Source organism: Pongo pygmaeus, chromosome 18 (assembly GCF_028885625.2).
Source record: "Pongo pygmaeus isolate AG05252 chromosome 18, NHGRI_mPonPyg2-v2.0_pri, whole genome shotgun sequence".
Lineage (NCBI taxonomy): Eukaryota > Metazoa > Chordata > Mammalia > Primates > Hominidae > Pongo > Pongo pygmaeus.
In genome coordinates, this window is record NC_072391.2 from 82912835 (window position 1) to 82928919 (window position 16085).

At 61.7% G+C, this 16085-nt stretch overlaps 1 protein-coding gene across 9 annotated transcripts in view; it reads left to right on the forward strand.

Moving 5' to 3' along the window:
- The window catches only part of GSE1 (Gse1 coiled-coil protein), a 501636-nt gene that overhangs the window by 467656 nt on the left and 17895 nt on the right, over positions 1–16085 (forward strand). For all 9 annotated transcript variants that reach the window (XM_054452602.2, XM_054452603.2, XM_054452604.2 and 6 more), the window contains 6 exons: positions 6777–6976; positions 12371–12543; positions 12887–13084; positions 13796–13987; positions 14413–14723; positions 15337–15664. In XM_054452602.2, coding sequence (XP_054308577.2) covers positions 6777–6976; positions 12371–12543; positions 12887–13084; positions 13796–13987; positions 14413–14723; positions 15337–15664 — 1402 coding nt within the window. The remainder of the gene's footprint in view (positions 1–6776; positions 6977–12370; positions 12544–12886; positions 13085–13795; positions 13988–14412; positions 14724–15336; positions 15665–16085) is intronic.

Sequence of the window (16085 nt, forward strand, 5' to 3'; positions counted from 1 at the left end):
CCCGGCAAAACGCATCTCAAGCTAGAAACCCACACCTCCCATTGTCAGCGTGGGTTTGATGACTGGCACATGATGGTAGGGTGGGCGTGGGAGCCCGCCACTGGCCGACGCCCCCCCACCCTTTTGCAGCCTTGTGGGTGGACGCAGGCCGCAGGTTGGGAGAGCCCTGTCCCAGGAGCCTTGTAGGGCGGCTGCTGCTACTTCGTCTCCTGCTTCTCCCTGGAACGCAGGGGGTCGCGGCGTGACTTCAGCCTTGCGCTGTGATGTGCCTGCTGTCCCGTGTACCAGGGCTGCGGTGACTCCAGAAGTTTTCCCAGCCTGTTGTTGTCACTTGTGCGATGGGGACTTCACCTTCCAGACCCACACGATTCCCAGTGGGTGGGGGGCTGACTGGCTCTTTCCTTTGAGGTCTGCTGTTCCCGTTCCACTGGGTGGATTTCAAGGAAAGTGGCTGGGGTGACTCAGCTCCTGTCCCACTTGCCTGCTCACTGGCTGGCGGCTCCCATGGGCCTCCTGGGCCAAGGTGCTGGACCCCCTCTGGCCGGGCTCCTTTCCATGTCCATGTCGCCACAAGTCCGCCCATGGCTGGGTTCCCAGGCTTTGGATGGAAACAGGTCGGTAGGCGAGGGTAGAGACTGGAGGAGCAGCCCTGGCAGACACAGGTTCTGTGGACCTGCCCCGCCCTCCCTCCAGCTGTTCCAGCCCACACCGGCCGAGGGCCCAGCTGGCATCGCCGTTGGCGTGTCTGCTCCAGAGTCATGGCACGTGGCACACCAAGGCTCCTGCTGAGTGGACTCTGCCCAGAGCTTTTCAAGGTTGAGCTGGGAGCTGAGCGTGATGCTGCATGCCTATAGTCCTAGCTACTCGGAGGCTGAGGTGGGAGGATCACTTGAGCCCTGGAGGTTGAGGCTGCAGTGAGTCATGATCACACCGCTGCACTCCTGCTGTCTCTAAAAATATTTTTAATTAAAAAGAAAATTTTAAACACTGACTTGGGGACAGAACAGATGACAGGAAGAGCCTCCAGGTTAGCAGACACACAGGGTCCCCTGGGTTCCTACCCTGGCCGGCACTTGCCCCTGCATGGTTGAAAGCAGGGGGGCAGAGTGCAGCTGGGGACCCTCCTTCTAAGGGTCTGAGACAGGGGTCTGTCGCTCACCCATCTGTTCAAGCTGCCCCTCACCTGTGTCTCCATCGGCAGCATGGGCTAAGCATGGGCTGTGGACACCGGAGCCGTCCCCTGGGGCTCTGGCCCTGCTAAGCTCTGGGCAGCTCCTGGCCATGGCATCTCACAAAGACGTTCCAGCGACCCTCTTTAGGGAAGCACGTCCGATAGTCACCGTTCTGTTCCCTCCGCCGTTCCCCTGAGTAGTTGCAGCGGGGCCGGGCTCTGGGGTGGGTGGGGGCTGTGCAGAACAGCAGCTGGGGAATGCCTGTGCTGAGCTCGGCTGGGGAGTCTTTACCTCTCAGAGTGCCCTGCCCTCCCCTTCCCTTTCCTTCCATGCTCGCTGCTGGCCTGGCCAGGGCCTGTGGCTTTGGGGCCTGACCACGGTGAGGCCACGCCCGCCTCGGTCTACAGTGTGCTGGAGAGTGGTCCTGCGGCCTGGCCCCCAAGTACCTCTTAAAGACCGATGACTCTTCACGGGGTGCCGGTGGTTTTTGCCTGGCAGGGTGGGCCTGAGCCTGGGTGGCTGGCAGGTGCTGCTGTGGCGCTGCAGTCCTGTTTTCGCCCTCAATACACTCCCTGGCTGACTTTGGGGTGTCAGCTGTTAATTACATCTGCCCGTGGGCCTCAGCGCTAATCTTTGAGGTCAGACAGCAGAGGTGACGCGGACACGGGCTGCCTCTTGTCGTCTCCAATCCGGATCCATTTCATTGACTAACTCCTGGCTGAATACCGCCAGTTAATTACAGCAATCACAGACCTTCCTGCTCCAGCCACGCGGTGAGAATGAGGGTTCGAGGGCCAGGTGCCAGCCTCGCTAATGGGCCTGGCGTTGTGGGGGCATCGATCGAGGCTGAGCTGGCTGGTCTGATGAGTAGCACCCCCCAGCAGGGATTAGGCCTCTGAGTGTCAATGGCCTCCCCTGGCCCCAGGCAAGACCCTGCCCCAGAGAAGCTCCCCACCCCTCATCCACCCCTCTTACTTCCTCACCCACCCCTCTTACTTCCTCACCCACCCCTCTTACTTCCTCACCCACCCCTCTTAACTTCCTCACCCACTGGTGCTTAGAAACGAGGCTCATTCAGAGACTCTGGAGTGGCGGTTGCCTTGGTCATGGTGAGGGGTCTCTCTGGGAGGTGGGGTTCAGAGGGTTGGGGCAGCATGGGGTCTGGAGCCAGGCAGCTCCGGGTCTCTGTGCATCCCCTTATGGCATGGGCTATAAGGTTCTCCCCATTTGTAGAGTTGGGGTACAGAGAAGTCTCTGAGGTTCCTGGGGCTTGGCACATGGTGGGGCTCGGAAGCTCCTGCTCCCAGCTCCCCACTCTCCGGTCCCCAGGGAGGACCCAGAGCCCACCTGGCCATTGGCCCCAACTTTTCCCCTGGGCAGCAGGAGCCCGGATCATGAGCTCTCGGCAGCCTCTGCCTGGGTGGGGTGGCGGCTCTTGGTGTGTTGGTTTTATTTCCTTTTTCAGATCCAGATCACAAATGTCCACATTTCCCCCACTCACAGCTACTGGAATCTAGACGGGAACACCCTGGGTTTGGGCCGGGTGCACAGGAGGGCTTCCCATGAAGAAGGGTGGTGAGGCAGGCACAGTTACTCATGCCTGTAATCCCAGCACTGTGGGCAACTGAGGCGGGAGGATCACTTGAGCCCAGGAGTTTGAGACCATCCTGGGCACCATAGCAAGACCCTGTCTCTACCAAAAACAAACAAACAAACAAAAAACTAGCCGGGCCTGGTGGCACGTGCCTTTAGTCCCGGCTCCTCAGGAGGCTGAGGTGGGAGGATCACTTGAACCCAGGAGGTTGAGGCTACAGTGAGCTGTGATTGCACCACTGCACTCCAGCCCAGCCTGGGCAACAGAGTGAGATCCTGTCTCAAAAAAAAAAAAAAAAAAAAAGTGGTGGGTACAGTACTGTTGACAGCGGTCACAAGGTGGGCCCAGCCTGTATGCCACCAGCTGAGGGACGGACCAGTAAGGAGTGGGTGGACAGAGGCACACAGTGGACTGTCACTTAGCCACGGGAAGGAGAGGTTCTCTTAGTTGCTGCAATGTGGATGAGCCGTGAAAACACGGCTCCCAGTGAGAGGAGCCAGACAAGAAGGGCCACACGGTGGGATTCCCTTGATGTGAAGTCTCCGGAACAGGTCCCCTCCATAGAGGCGGACAGCCGATGCGTGTGGGGCCTGGGGCGAGGGCAGTGGCTGCTCATGGGTAGGGGGTTCCTTTTGGGGTGACGGAAATGCTCTGAAATGGATTGTGGTGATGGTCGCGCAACTCTGGACGTGCTAGAACCGTGGGGCCGTGCGCTGGGGGTGAGTTACGCGGGATGGAATCACAGCTCGGTGAAGTTGTAACAACTGAAACCCAAGAGCCATGGAGGTTCCATGGAACCTTTTTTACAGGAAGATCCTTTCCCTAGTTTTTGTTTTTTTCCCCCAAAAACTTAAAGTGAACTTTTTCTCAAAATCTAAATACGTACAGAAAAGCACCTAGACCGCCAGTGTCCAGAACGAACCCACAGATCAGGAGGGCTGAGGCCTGTTCTCCTGTCCCCACCCTATGCCCCCGAGGTGAGGGGCGTGGTGCCCCACCCTGCAGCCAGCGTTTCCCTTCCTCGGGTGGATCTAGTAGCCCGCCGGCACAGTGTCCAGTCCCAGGGGTTGGCTTGGTGGAGTTCTCGGGGTGTGGGCAGTGGCTGGCTAGTCCATCTGGGGGTCTGGGGGTGGGTCTCGCCTCAAGGGCAGCAGCTCTCAGCCTCATTCCCCACCTGGGCCAGATCCTGGTGGGTGGGAGCGTGATGAGGTGGGGGCCTTGCCTTGGGCAGTTCAGGGGCTGCTGGGGAGAATGTGAATGTGCCTCAGGGCTGCTCCGGGGCGTGGCCGATCTGGCTAGACTGAGTGTCTGCTGTGGGGCTGCCCTGTCCAGTTGTACAGGCTGCACACAAGCCCAGGAAACCACATTAAAGAGGCCCAGATAGCGTTCTGCAGGAGGCAACGGACTGTGCCCTGGGGATGGGGCAGCTGCCCCACCCCGAGGGAGCACCTTTTGGAGAGCAAAGCTCTGTTTTCCACATTGGGATGCCTGTGGGGCTCTGCCTCCTGGTCACGCCACTGAGGCCACTTTGGCTGCCTGAGGCCTCTGGGCACCCCCTGTAGGCAGCAGTTTTCTTTGGTGAATGTGCGTGTGCCCACTGCAGACACAGTGAAGGGGAGATGAGGCAGCTTCTGCCCCCGGAACCAAGGCCAGGTCTGAACAGAAGTCGGGCAGCATGCCGGGAGCTGATGGGCTGGAGTTCTCCTTCTGGAAAAGGCATCTAACCCCTGCTTCTATCATGCCCCGGGCTGCAGGTGCCTCCCAAGTGGGGCTTTTGCAAACAGAAGGTGCCCAATTGTACCGCACCTCCTCAGACGGCAGCATCTGTCCCCATGGGCCCAAGTGTGAGCTTGCACAGCCGCTGTGACACGGGGTCTGGGTGCCTGGACGCACAGTGCTGCTGGTGGGTGGACATGCGCCTGCTCCTGCTGGAACCTGCCCCAGGGGACACTGTGCTGTGATACCATAGAATCCAGGGACACCTCTGTGGCCTGCCTTGTTGGGGACCTTGGCCTGTGCTGAACACCAGTTGGGTGCTGTGTGTGGCTCTTGGGGGCGGAGATCTGCCCTGGGCCTGTGTCAGGGAAGGGGCTTAGGGAGGGTGAGCCGGACACTGACCTGTGTACAAGTCCACAACTGTGTGAGCGGCACGAGGTCTCCCCCTCGCAGGCTGCAGGCCAGCCGGAATCGGGGGTGTGAGTGTGCAGCCGTGCACCCCCTGGGCCTCGTCAGGCTGGGCAGGGCTCTTGACCCCCAAGCAGCAGAGCTTCTGGAGCCCCAGGCCCAGGCCTCACTGGCAGTCCCAGCTTTGGGGAGCTGCTGTGGCCTCAGTCACGGGGACTTGACCCCCACAACAAGGGGGTGGGGGCTCTGGAAGCGAGGCTGGTGCCTGCTTGGGGACAGGAGGACTCTTGGAGCAGGTGCCTTTGGACATCCTCACCCATACCCCTTCCACCACACATACTTGGTCCCCTTCTGACCTGGGTGGGAGGGAGACAACAGAGGGGAGCCCTGGTCTGAGAAGGCAGTTTTGCTCCATGATGGAGGAAGCCCCCTCCCTTAGGGCCTGGGAACACTCCTCCCCGTCCTCCCCCATCCTCCCCCGTCCAAACCCCTGCTGCACCTGCAGATGGGCCGGGGCGGCCCTGCCCGTCCGTGCCCCCTGCCCTTGGGGTATCCTCTTGGCTGTAGCCACCAGTCACCCAGGCCGGAAGCCCTCCTGCCTGCCCTGCACCCTCCCCTTGCTACCAGCGGAGCTGCAGCCACCCATTCTCCATCCCTCTGGTGTCTTGGGGGCTGAGGGGTTCTTTCCGAGGCGACGGGCGAGTTCTGGGGTAGGTTGTGGTGGTGGTTGTAAACAGCGAACCTAGGCAAACCTCCTGATGTGTACCCTTAAAGATAGTGAATTATATCTTGGTTTCTGAAATTTAAAAATAAATGGATCTTTTAAAGAAACTGCCCCAGGGTTACCATGGGTCACCCTGAATGGCTGCCATTTGGGCTTCCTCAGCCACCACCGCACTGCGTCCCTGCTTGGCTGGGCCCTGTAGAGGGGTGCTGACCACTTCTTTTTTTGTTTTGAGACGAAGTCTCGTTTTGTCACCAGGCTGGAGTGTAGCAGCGTGATCTCTGCTCACCACAACCTCCGCCTCCCGGGTTCAAGCGATTCTCCTGCCTCCGCCTCCCGAGTAGCTGGGACTACAGGCGCCCACCACCACGCCCGGCTAATATTTGTATCTTTAGTAAAGACAGGGTTTCACCATGTTGGCCAGGATGGTCTCGATCTCCTGATCTCGTGATCCGCCCGCCTCGGCCTCCCAAAGTGCTGGGATTACAGGTGTGAGCCACTGCGACCGGCCAGTGCTGACCACTTCTTATGTTTGTTCCCTGCCGCGCTCCAGCCCCATGTGTCCCCTGCTTGACAGGAGCCCCCGGAGGGGGCACCTTTTCCTGTGAGCCCCCAAGCACATGGGGGCTCCCTGGGAAGACTCAGAGGCTTGGGGTCTCTGCTGCTCACATGTGGAGCTGCCTCTCGGTGGGGCAGGGTGCGTGGCCCAGCTGGCCGGTGTGTCCTGGGATGTCCACAGGCCCCTGGCTCACGACACCTCCTAGAAATACATGTGTTCTCTAACTCTGGGGCTCCATGTCTGTTCCGGAAGGTACTGCTTTCGTCTCTCACTCAGGGACGTCAGGCACTGGTCCTGCCCGCCCTGCCCAGGCTCCTTCTGTCTGGTGGCGGTGGGCGGCCCTGGGCACCAGAGCATCTGTGCTTTGTGCCACGTGAGCAGGGCCCGTGGGGCAAAGGGATAGGGAGTGCCCGGGGTAGACTGAGCTGCTGACCCGATCGGGCCTCAGGACCTGTCTTGGGTGGGGGCCCACGAGGCTGGTAGACCTGGAGCTCTGGGGCCTCACTTGGGGCAGGGGGGCAGCTGGAGCCCAGGTCCCCAGCTGGCACTTGCTAGTGGCTGTCACCGCGGCTCCCACTCAGGCCACCGTCTTCTCCTCCACAGGGTCCTCACTGAGCAGCGAGTCGTCCCCTGTGTCCTCTCCGGCCACCAACCACAGCTCCCCCGCCAGCACACCCAAGCGCGTGCCCATGGGCCCTATCATCGTCCCCCCTGGGGGCCACAGCGTGCCCAGCACACCCCCCGTGGTGACCATCGCTCCAACCAAAACCGTCAATGGCGTCTGGAGGAGTGAGAGCCGGCAGGTGAGTGGGGCCGGGCAGGGAGCCCAGCGTCCTCTTAAGTGGGGAGGCTGGATTCAGGCATCCGTTGGGGGCTCTGGAGCTTTCGAGGTTGAGTTTACATTCCAAAGACACCCCCTCCCCCACCCCGAGTTTCCCTCTCCTTCTCTGCAACGTGAGGGTGACAGCGGCACCCTCCTGGAGGCCCTGTGCAGGTGAGTACCTCGGCCCACGCATCAGTCTGTCAGAAGAAACCACCCGCTGGGGGTGTCCCGTTATTTTCTCCTGTTCTGGAGGCCACAAGTTCACAATCTGGGGGCCGGCAGGGCTGGTTTCCCCAGAGGCCTCTCCCGGGTTGCTGGTGGCTGCCTTTTCCCTGGGTCGTCTGTGGTGTCTCCGTGTCTGGGTCCTGATCTCCTCGTCTCATAAGGACACCAGTCAGTTGGTTTAGCGTCCACCCTAACGTCCTTCTTCTCATTTAGTCACCTCTTTAAAGACCGTGTCTCCAAATGCAGTTCCGTTCTGAGGCCCTGGGCATCGGGGCTCTAACACGGGATATGGGCGGGGGTGGCAGTCCAGTTCAAGCTGTGACACCGTCGAGCCATAAAGTGGTGTTTGCTGAACACCCAGCAGACTCGCTGTGACTTGTCATAGTCTGTGAACTGAACAAAGAATTGAGGTAGGAAAGATTCCAGCCCAGACGCTGTCAGAACAAGACATCTGGTGGGTTTTGTGTTTCTGTCTTACTTTTGGGGCTCCCAGCGGAGGCCCCTCCCCGTTCTCAGGGCTCCTTATGTCTGTGGGCCCCTCGCTCTGCACTGGGGCCTGCCTGTGTGGAAGGAGCTGGCACTGGGAGCTGCTCCTCTGCCCCTGCCTGGGGCCTGCGCGCCCTCAGGTGGCTACCTGCAGCTCTCCCGGCCCCCCACCACTGGCGCGCAGCCTGGAGTGGGCGCTTCCTAATTAAGAGCGATTCTCAGGGGCTGCTGTCACCTGGACTTTTCTGCTGTGTTCCCAGAGGGACAGCCCCACTTGGAAATACTAATTAAACCACAAAGAAGGTGGGGAGGAGGGGAGAGTGGCTCTTCCCTGCAGCAACCTCTCCCCCAGGGGGGACATGGGTATTGGAGCCACCTGGTCATCATCAGGGCCTGTCTGTCCTCTATCCCCAGAGGTGTGGGAAGGGAGCCAGCCTCAGTCCACAGGTGACAGTCCCGGGGCAGGCCCTGATCCAGGGTCGCAGTGGGGATCCCTGGGAGCTCCGGACTGGGACCCCCAGGGCCTGACGTTGCCTCTGCTTCCTTTCACGCTTTCCCTGGCTGAGGGGACAAACCTGCCCGGGGTCCTCACCTTGCTGGACCTCCTCTGCCCCCAAAGCCTCTCTTAGTTTCACTCATCCTCATGTGAGGTCTGGAGCCGGAGGGGCAGGGCGTGGCCTGGAGGGTGGACCCTGGCCAGAAGGGCCTCCATACCCCACAGGGCTTGCAGCAGCCCAAGGCGGCCCTGGTCCTGGTTTGAGGGAGGATGAGGGAGTTGTTACCAGCTCCGCTGCCTCCAGAGGCCACCCCCCAGGGCCAGCCTTGACCCCAGGGGCCCTGAATCACCTGACTCAAATAGCTGAGGCTCCTTGCGCCCCACTGGTGGGGCCTGGCTGTTGGTGCCACCGCCCGCAGCTCACGGGAGGCCGCTTCCCTGCCCCAGCCTGGACCAGGAGCCTCTACCAGCCAGGACCCTGCACCCAGCCACTGCCTTGACCCCGACCAGGGCTCCTGGCCTAGACCCGGGACGCCTTGAGGGGATTGCAGCGCCTTTCCTGGCGACGACTCCGTCTGAGCTGGTCCCTCCTTGGAGGGTCCTTACCGCCTCGGAAACATTGAGCAACCCCAGAGCAGAGCAGGGGCGCGACAGATCCGCTCCAGCAGTTTACCACCGCGGCGCTTAATGGAACACGGTGCCACCAGGGAAGGTGTGGGGCCGGGAGCTGGATTAGCAGGTGATGTACGGCTCCTCGCTCGGGCACAGAGGCTCAGCGGGGAATTTAATCCTCTCGTAGCGGGGAGGCGGAGAGAGGATTCCCCTCTCACCCCGCCCAAAGCTGTGGCAATGAGGCGTTAGGGGTCTCCGAGTCTGCAGATGCAGGCGGGAGTTGCCGGGCCGGAGGCTTTCGGCCCCTTCTCGGGGTCACCCCTCTCTCCCAGGTAGTTGGAGCTGCGAGAGGAGAAATGAGATGAAAAAGCCTATTTTAAAGCTAACAGGGCATGTCCTGCCTGTCTGACTATGGAACCCTTGCGCTAATCACCAGAGAATGACGGATTTGCCTCCTCCCCCTCCCCCTCCGCCCCTCCTCCCCCTCCTCCTCCACCCCCTCCCCCTCCGCCCCTCCTCCCCCTCCGCCTTTTTTCTTTCATCGTTGCAGCTGCGGCTGCAGCCGCTGCTCAGAAATGAAAAGCTGCCCACAGATGCGCCCTGATGCGTCTGTCTGTGGAGACGGCAGTGAGACCCCGGCTGCTGCTATCGGGGTGCCTCTAGGGTAGCTGCCGAGCCTGCTGGGCCTTGCCTGGGTGGGGGGCAGCCCTGTGCCTCACTCCAGGCCCCGCTGACCTAGTTCCCAGGTGTCTGTGCCAGGGTTGGCCGGGCGCCAGCCAGACGGAAGCCACAGACGTGTGGGTCTGGCTCGCCAGGCCCCTGCCCCGCCTGCTGGCTGCCCCCCAGCCTCCCGGACTCCCTATTTGTCCTCAGCCAGGCCAGGAAGGTGCCATCTGGCCTGCGAGCAGGGCTTTGTCCTCGGCTGAGGGGAGAAGGGGTTCAAGGGCCGTGTCTGGGCCGGGGACAGGCCCCTCCTTGTGGCGGGGCGGCTGGGGCCCCATGCTCTGCCGTTTGACCCAGCCCGTGGCTCGGGCAGCATGCGGAGGAGGGCGGCAGGCCTGGGCTGTCGGCAGCTTCTCCCTGGGTGCTGTCCTCAGGTCGAGGTCTGTCCTTCAGCCTTCCTCTGACTCTGGTCACCCAGGGCTGGGTGATGATTGAACCCCCTGGCTGTCGTCTCCCTCCTGCCCTGGAGGCCTCACCACCAGCCTGGGAGGGTGAGTCCAGGTCCCCTGGGTGCCTGAGCAGGCAAGGCCCCTGTTCTGGGCATCCAGAGACCCAGTAGCTTTGGGCCTGGTGTTCATTGGGGTGCCACCTGGATGCTGGGGGGCCAGGGGCCACTCCGTCTCGTTCAGTCCATCCCAGACCCTAGGAACAGGGTGTCTCCTTTCTCGTGCTCCGTTCCTCAGATGTTTGGCCCTATGCCAGGTAGGGTAGTAGGGGCGTGAGGCAGGAGCTAGAAGCCCAGCCTGGAAATGGCCTCACGGGGCTGGGGTAGGTGGGCAAGCCTGGCAACGCACCTGCCATGTCCGGGCCCCCACCCTGCTGGTGCGTCCCCCGCCTGCCCGTTCATAGCCATCAACTCCGCTGCCCTCTGAGCAGATGCCGTGACGGGCACATGCCACTGATGTGTGCACGAGGAACGACAGGATGGCCAGGTCTCCCAAGGTCAGGTTGGCCCCTCGGCCACTCCTCCACTACCCCGGTTGCTGACACCGGCTGGAGACCCCAAGGCCAGGCGCTGGCCCCTCAATAGGAAGTTCCCGGCCCCACTCAGGGCATCAGTGCCCGTGTGTACCTCCCACCCTCGAGACCAGCACCCTGGAAAGGCAGGTCAGAGGTCATGAACCCAGGAGGACCCTACAGAGAAGGGGGGCCGGGGCTCAGCCCGCAGGAAGGGAGCAGATGCTGCCTCTCATTGAAGATTCCAGGCGGCAGCGGCGGCGGCTCCTCCGATTAATCCTCGCTGACTGTCTCCTGGAGGGTGGAGAGTGGGGAGGCGCCGGCTGGGGCTGCCTGCACTGCCTCTGCGCGGTGCCATGTGCTGCTGCCGGGTCACCGTCTGCCGCCATGAAGATGGATGGCCCAGGAAGAGGGGCTGGCGGGTCAGGGACACAGGCATGGCCCCTGGGAGACAGATGCTTCTCCACGGTGGGGGCAGGTCTCAGAGCCCCTGGGCCATCATTCCTGCTGATCTGGTGGGGAGACGGCCACGGCCTCCTTGTTTTTTGGGTGTTTGGCATTTCGTGGCTCAGGGAGGCAGAGCGGGTCTGGTGCTCTTCAGGAGCACTGCCAGCTGATCAGCAGTCGTTACCTGACATGGCCACGTGGAACGTGAGGAAGGGCTGGGTTCCCGTGGCTCTGCATCCCTGGGAAGCTCAGAGGGGCCAGCGTGGCCATGGCTCTCAGACACCCCCAGGTCAGGGTAGGCCTGGGCAGTGCTGTCCCCACATGGGGAAGATGCTGGGGCTGAGAGCGGCTGCCCCAGTGACAGAGTGACGCTTGGGTTGGCAGCCATCCAGAGTCCAGAGCACAGCCCCCATCTGGGCCGCCCTGAGGCTCGCTCCGGCTCCCTCCTCCTCCTCCTCCTCCTCTTGCTCCTCCTCTTCCTCCTCCTCAGTCACACGAATAACAGGAACAAGCAAGGCCTTTTCACGCTCTGGTTTCTCCGGGCTGGACCCCGTGTGGATGGGTGTGCCGGGCAGCCTCTGCGTGGCTAGGGGTGGCACGGCCTATCCTTGAACTTGGCAAGGACCTCAGCCCGGAAGGTGGGCTTTGGGCCACTGCCTCCTCCTGCTTTGTGCCTGGAGCAGACCCCTCATCTGAGTCCTCTGGGCCACTTCCCAGCTACACCCAGGTCCACTGTCTGTCCAGGAGCCTGGGACAGGCGAGCTGTCGCCTTCCCTGCCCCGCCGTGTGTGTGTGAAGGCCGGCACCCCAGCTGGCCAGTCAGGGCCCAGCTGCTGCCTGTTCTGGTGGGCTCCAGGGCCAGGGCCACCGGAGGAAGTGGTTGGGGGCAGACCAGCACCTTCAGCCCGGGGGCAGTGCCAGCTTCCTTTGGCCCCTGCCCTCCATGTGGGCCCCGGGGCCAGGACATCTGAGGCCAGGTGGGCAGCTGTCAGCGCAGTTGACGTCTTGGCTACATCATGGTACTCGCTTCACGGCGTGCTGGGTGCCAACAGTGTCTGCTTCCCCGGGTGTGTGTCTGGTGTGACCTTCGGATGTCCACACCAGGAGGGGTGGAGGCAGGAGCCCCTGCCACCCCGCATCCTTCACGTGCACACATTGTGGTTCTGGGGGGTTCTAGTTCTTCTGCTGGACTGAGGAGGCCCAGGGAGGGAGACGGATCCCGAGACCTGTGGGAGCCACATCCCCTTCCTTACGGTTCTGCTTCCTACACCACATGCACCATGTTTTGTGTAGAAAGCCTTAGGAAAGGATGTTTCTAGAACATGAACTAAACCTAGCGCCTTCCCATGAGTCAGGAGACCTGGCTGTGTCCTGTGGGCAGTGGCCTATACCAGGCTCCCGCCATGACTGGATGCTCTCCTCCCGCAGGATGCCGGCTCCAGGAGCAGCAGTGGAGGTCGGGAGCGCCTCCTTGTGGAGCCCCCGCTCCCTCAGGAGAAGGCAGGGGGCCCAGCCATCCCCTCGCACCTGCTCAGCACCCCCTACCCCTTCGGCCTCTCCCCCAGCTCAGTCGTGCAGGATTCCCGCTTCCCGCCACTCAAGTAAGTTGGTCGGCGGGGACTTCAGTGAGGCGGCCAGGTGGGGACACAGTGCTCAGGGTCTGGGTCCCCAGGCAGCCTGCGGTCTGCACAGATGAGGCTGTGCCTGCCAGATGGTGGTCGGCCGCTCAGCCCTGGGGATTGCAGCCCCGTCTGTGCCCCTTCCCGCTGAGGTGGCAGTGGCAGCTCGCTCCCCCCGCTGCTTGAGCCCCGTCCTCGTTCGGGGTGCCAGGAGTGTGGGTGCCGACTGAGCGCCAGGGGTGATGCAGGGAGGTTAGCCGTCCCCCCACGCAGGAGCAGGTCTCCACTCACCTGTCCCCGCCTTACCCCGTATCCCCGCCTGCAGCCTCCAGCGGCCTGTGCACCACGTGGTGCCCCCCAGCACCGTGACTGAGGACTACCTGAGAAGCTTCCGGCCCTACCACACCACCGACGACCTCCGCATGTCCTCACTGCCTCCCCTCGGCCTGGACCCGGCCACTGCTGCGGCTTACTACCATCCCAGCTACCTGGCCCCACACCCCTTCCCCCACCCGGCCTTCAGGTGAGGCGCCCCCCACGCGCCCTCTCGTCTAGGTGCTGGTCTGTTCCTGGCAAGACGGAACCTGGTAGGGAAGGTGTTTCTTAAGACCTGGGAGCCAGGCTCCCAGGGGAGGGTCTAGAGTAGCCCCTGAAATCGTCCCCAGCTTTGAGCCCAAATTCAGCCCTGATGGCCCATTAGGGGTCCCCTCCTGGTAGGCAGTCCCCCTTGGTGACTGCGTTGTCATCCCTGGCTCCTGCCCTTCTCACAGGGGGGTCCACTGACAGCAAGTCACTGTTAAGAGAGCAAGGCTTTGCCCGTGGGAGAGGCGATGCTTTGCCGTGTAGCAGGAAACCCCGGAGGCACTGTGGCCTGGCCTGGGTCCATGGAGAAGCTCTGCTCATCCTAGTCACGACACGGACCACCCCACGTCAGGGCAGCCCAGCGTGCTGGCCAGCCTTGGAAGGGCCTGGGCACCTGACCACTCTGTGCTGGTCTGGCTGAGCCGAGGGGGGTGGCAGGCGGCGCCCCGGAACCCCAAGCTGTCGGCACCTAGCAGCCTCCGGCATCAAGGGGCTTTGAGGCTAGCAGCAGGCATGGTCTGCATCCCCAGCCATTTTGTCACATTCCCCACGCTCAGGCAGGTGTGTGTACCTGGCTGAGACACACCTGTCAACCGGGCTGGGTCTTCCCCTTGGTTTATGTGCTGCTCACAGCCCTGTCTTCTCTGCACAGGATGGACGACTCCTACTGCCTGTCTGCCCTGAGGTCCCCATTCTACCCCATCCCCACCCCCAGCTCCCTGCCCCCACTGCACCCATCAGCGATGCACCTCCACCTCTCTGGGGTCCGCTACCCCCCCGAGCTCTCCCACTCATCCCTAGCAGCGCTGCACTCGGAGCGCATGTCTGGCCTCAGTGCAGAGAGGTAAGTGCGTCTCGAGCCGAGGAGCCCCTCTGCCCTCCCTGTCCCTTGATGGCAGCCGGGCAGAAAGCCTGGGCTGGAACCTGACTGGACTCCTTGGCCATGCCTATTCTCACAGTTTGTCCACCTGCCAAATGGGACAATGATCGTTCAGGCTCTGCTCTGAAATAGCGCCTGTCTCGGTAGCCGTGGTCTCCTGCAGTAAGCCTGCAGGCCGAGGAGCTCTCGGGTGTGCTTGGGCATTTTGTAAGCCGCTTCGATTGTGTGTACTTTAAGTTCTTCCTGCGCCAGTGAAACCCTGCTCACCTCCCATCACTATTCGGATTAGCGCCCTGGCTCGTTCCTGGTTATGCTTTTTAAGGGCCTGCCCCAGGTCCCTCTCTTGTTCCTGGTGCAGCAGAGCCCCCAACTCTTTCCACGTGCTGCAGGCTGCAGATGGACGAGGAGCTAAGGCGGGAGAGGGAGCGCGAGCGTGAGCGTGAGGCTGACCGCGAGCGGGAGAAGGAACGTGAGCGTGAACGCGAGAAGGAGCGCGAGCAAGAGAAGGAGCGTGAGCGTGAGAAGGAGCGCGAGCGTGAGCTGGAGCGCCAGCGGGAGCAGCGGGCCCGGGAGAAGGAGCTGCTGGCCGCCACGGCCCTGGAGCCCACCTTCCTGCCTGTGGCCGAGCTGCATGGGCGGCGTGTCCATGCCACTGAGGAGCGAGGCAAGCCCTCGGAGCAGCTGACCCCAACCCGAGCAGGTACCTGGGCGTGGGTGGGCTGTGCTGGGCAAGGTCTCAGCCACCCGTGGGGAGGAGCCCTGAATCGCAGCACCTGCCGGTTGCTGTGGTGTAAATGTTCCCCAGCTGAGTTCACCCTAAAAGCGTGGCGTGGCTGAACACGGAGTAGGGAGCAGAGGCATGTTGGCACACGACGTAGGCACAGTGGGTATAGGCGACCCCAGGAGGACAGTTGCGAAATGTAGCCGGGGCATTAGGAAGGCATAAATTTTGAGTGCTTTGTTGATTTTATTTCCCTATAAGTTTACGAAACAATTGTCTGGTAATAATAACCAGCTTTTGTATGTTTCCCGGAAATTTAATAGTCTGCTCTTTGAGCCAGTGTGAGCTGGCTCTGGCACCGCACTGGCTGGGCAAGAGTTGTGCCAGCCAGCCACGGAGCATTTCGTTCCAGGGACAAGACATGCTTCTTGAAAGCTCCCATAGGGCCCCTTTTGAATATCTTGGTTCTGGCTGCGGGAAGAACCCTTTGGAAGGGCTCTGGTTTCTCTGGGCAGTTGGGTGAGAGAGGATGGGGAGGGAGCATGCTGTCCCACGTGGCTGAGATCCTGCTTGACCGCGTTTCTCCCCACAGAGAAGCTGAAGGATGCCGGCCTGCAGACGCCCAAGCCCGTGCAACACCCCTTGCATCCGGTGCCCGCCCCACACCACACGGTGCCCAGCCTCATCTCCAACCATGGCATCTTCTCTCTGCCTAGCAGCAGTGCTGCCACAGCCCTGCTGATCCAGCGCACCAATGAGGAGGAGAAGTGGCTGGCGCGGCAGCGGCGGCTGCGGCAGGAGAAGGAGGACCGGCAGTCTCAGGTGTCGGAGTTCCGGCAGCAGGTGCTGGAGCAGCACCTGGACATGGGCCGGCCCCCGGTGCCGGCGGAGGCAGAGCACAGGCCGGAGAGCACCACCAGGTGAGTGAGCCCCAGGAAGGAAGGAGGGATGAGCCTTCACGTTCCGATTTGTTCAGCGTGTATTGACCACCTCCTGTTTGCCCGACATCCTGCCCCAGCATTTCTGCCTGCCTCTTTCATTTCTGTTCTTTCATCTTCACGTTATAATGCCTGTCTTGCCTATGGGGAAGCTGAGACTGAGGAAGAAAATGGATTGCTCAAAGGTATCCCCACCAGTAAGTAAAGAGACCAATCAAGTCCATGTTGAGAGCCAGGGCATTGCACACGCAGCCTGACCTAGTTCCCAGGAGGCCATTCACAGCAGATGAAGAGTGCAAGGTGGAAGCTTTAATTACTAATAATACCTGTTCTCTCCATCTTCCTCTGCTTTTGAGCCTGGACTTCCTTTTTAATAAGGGGACAGCTTTTGATTTTAAGGAAA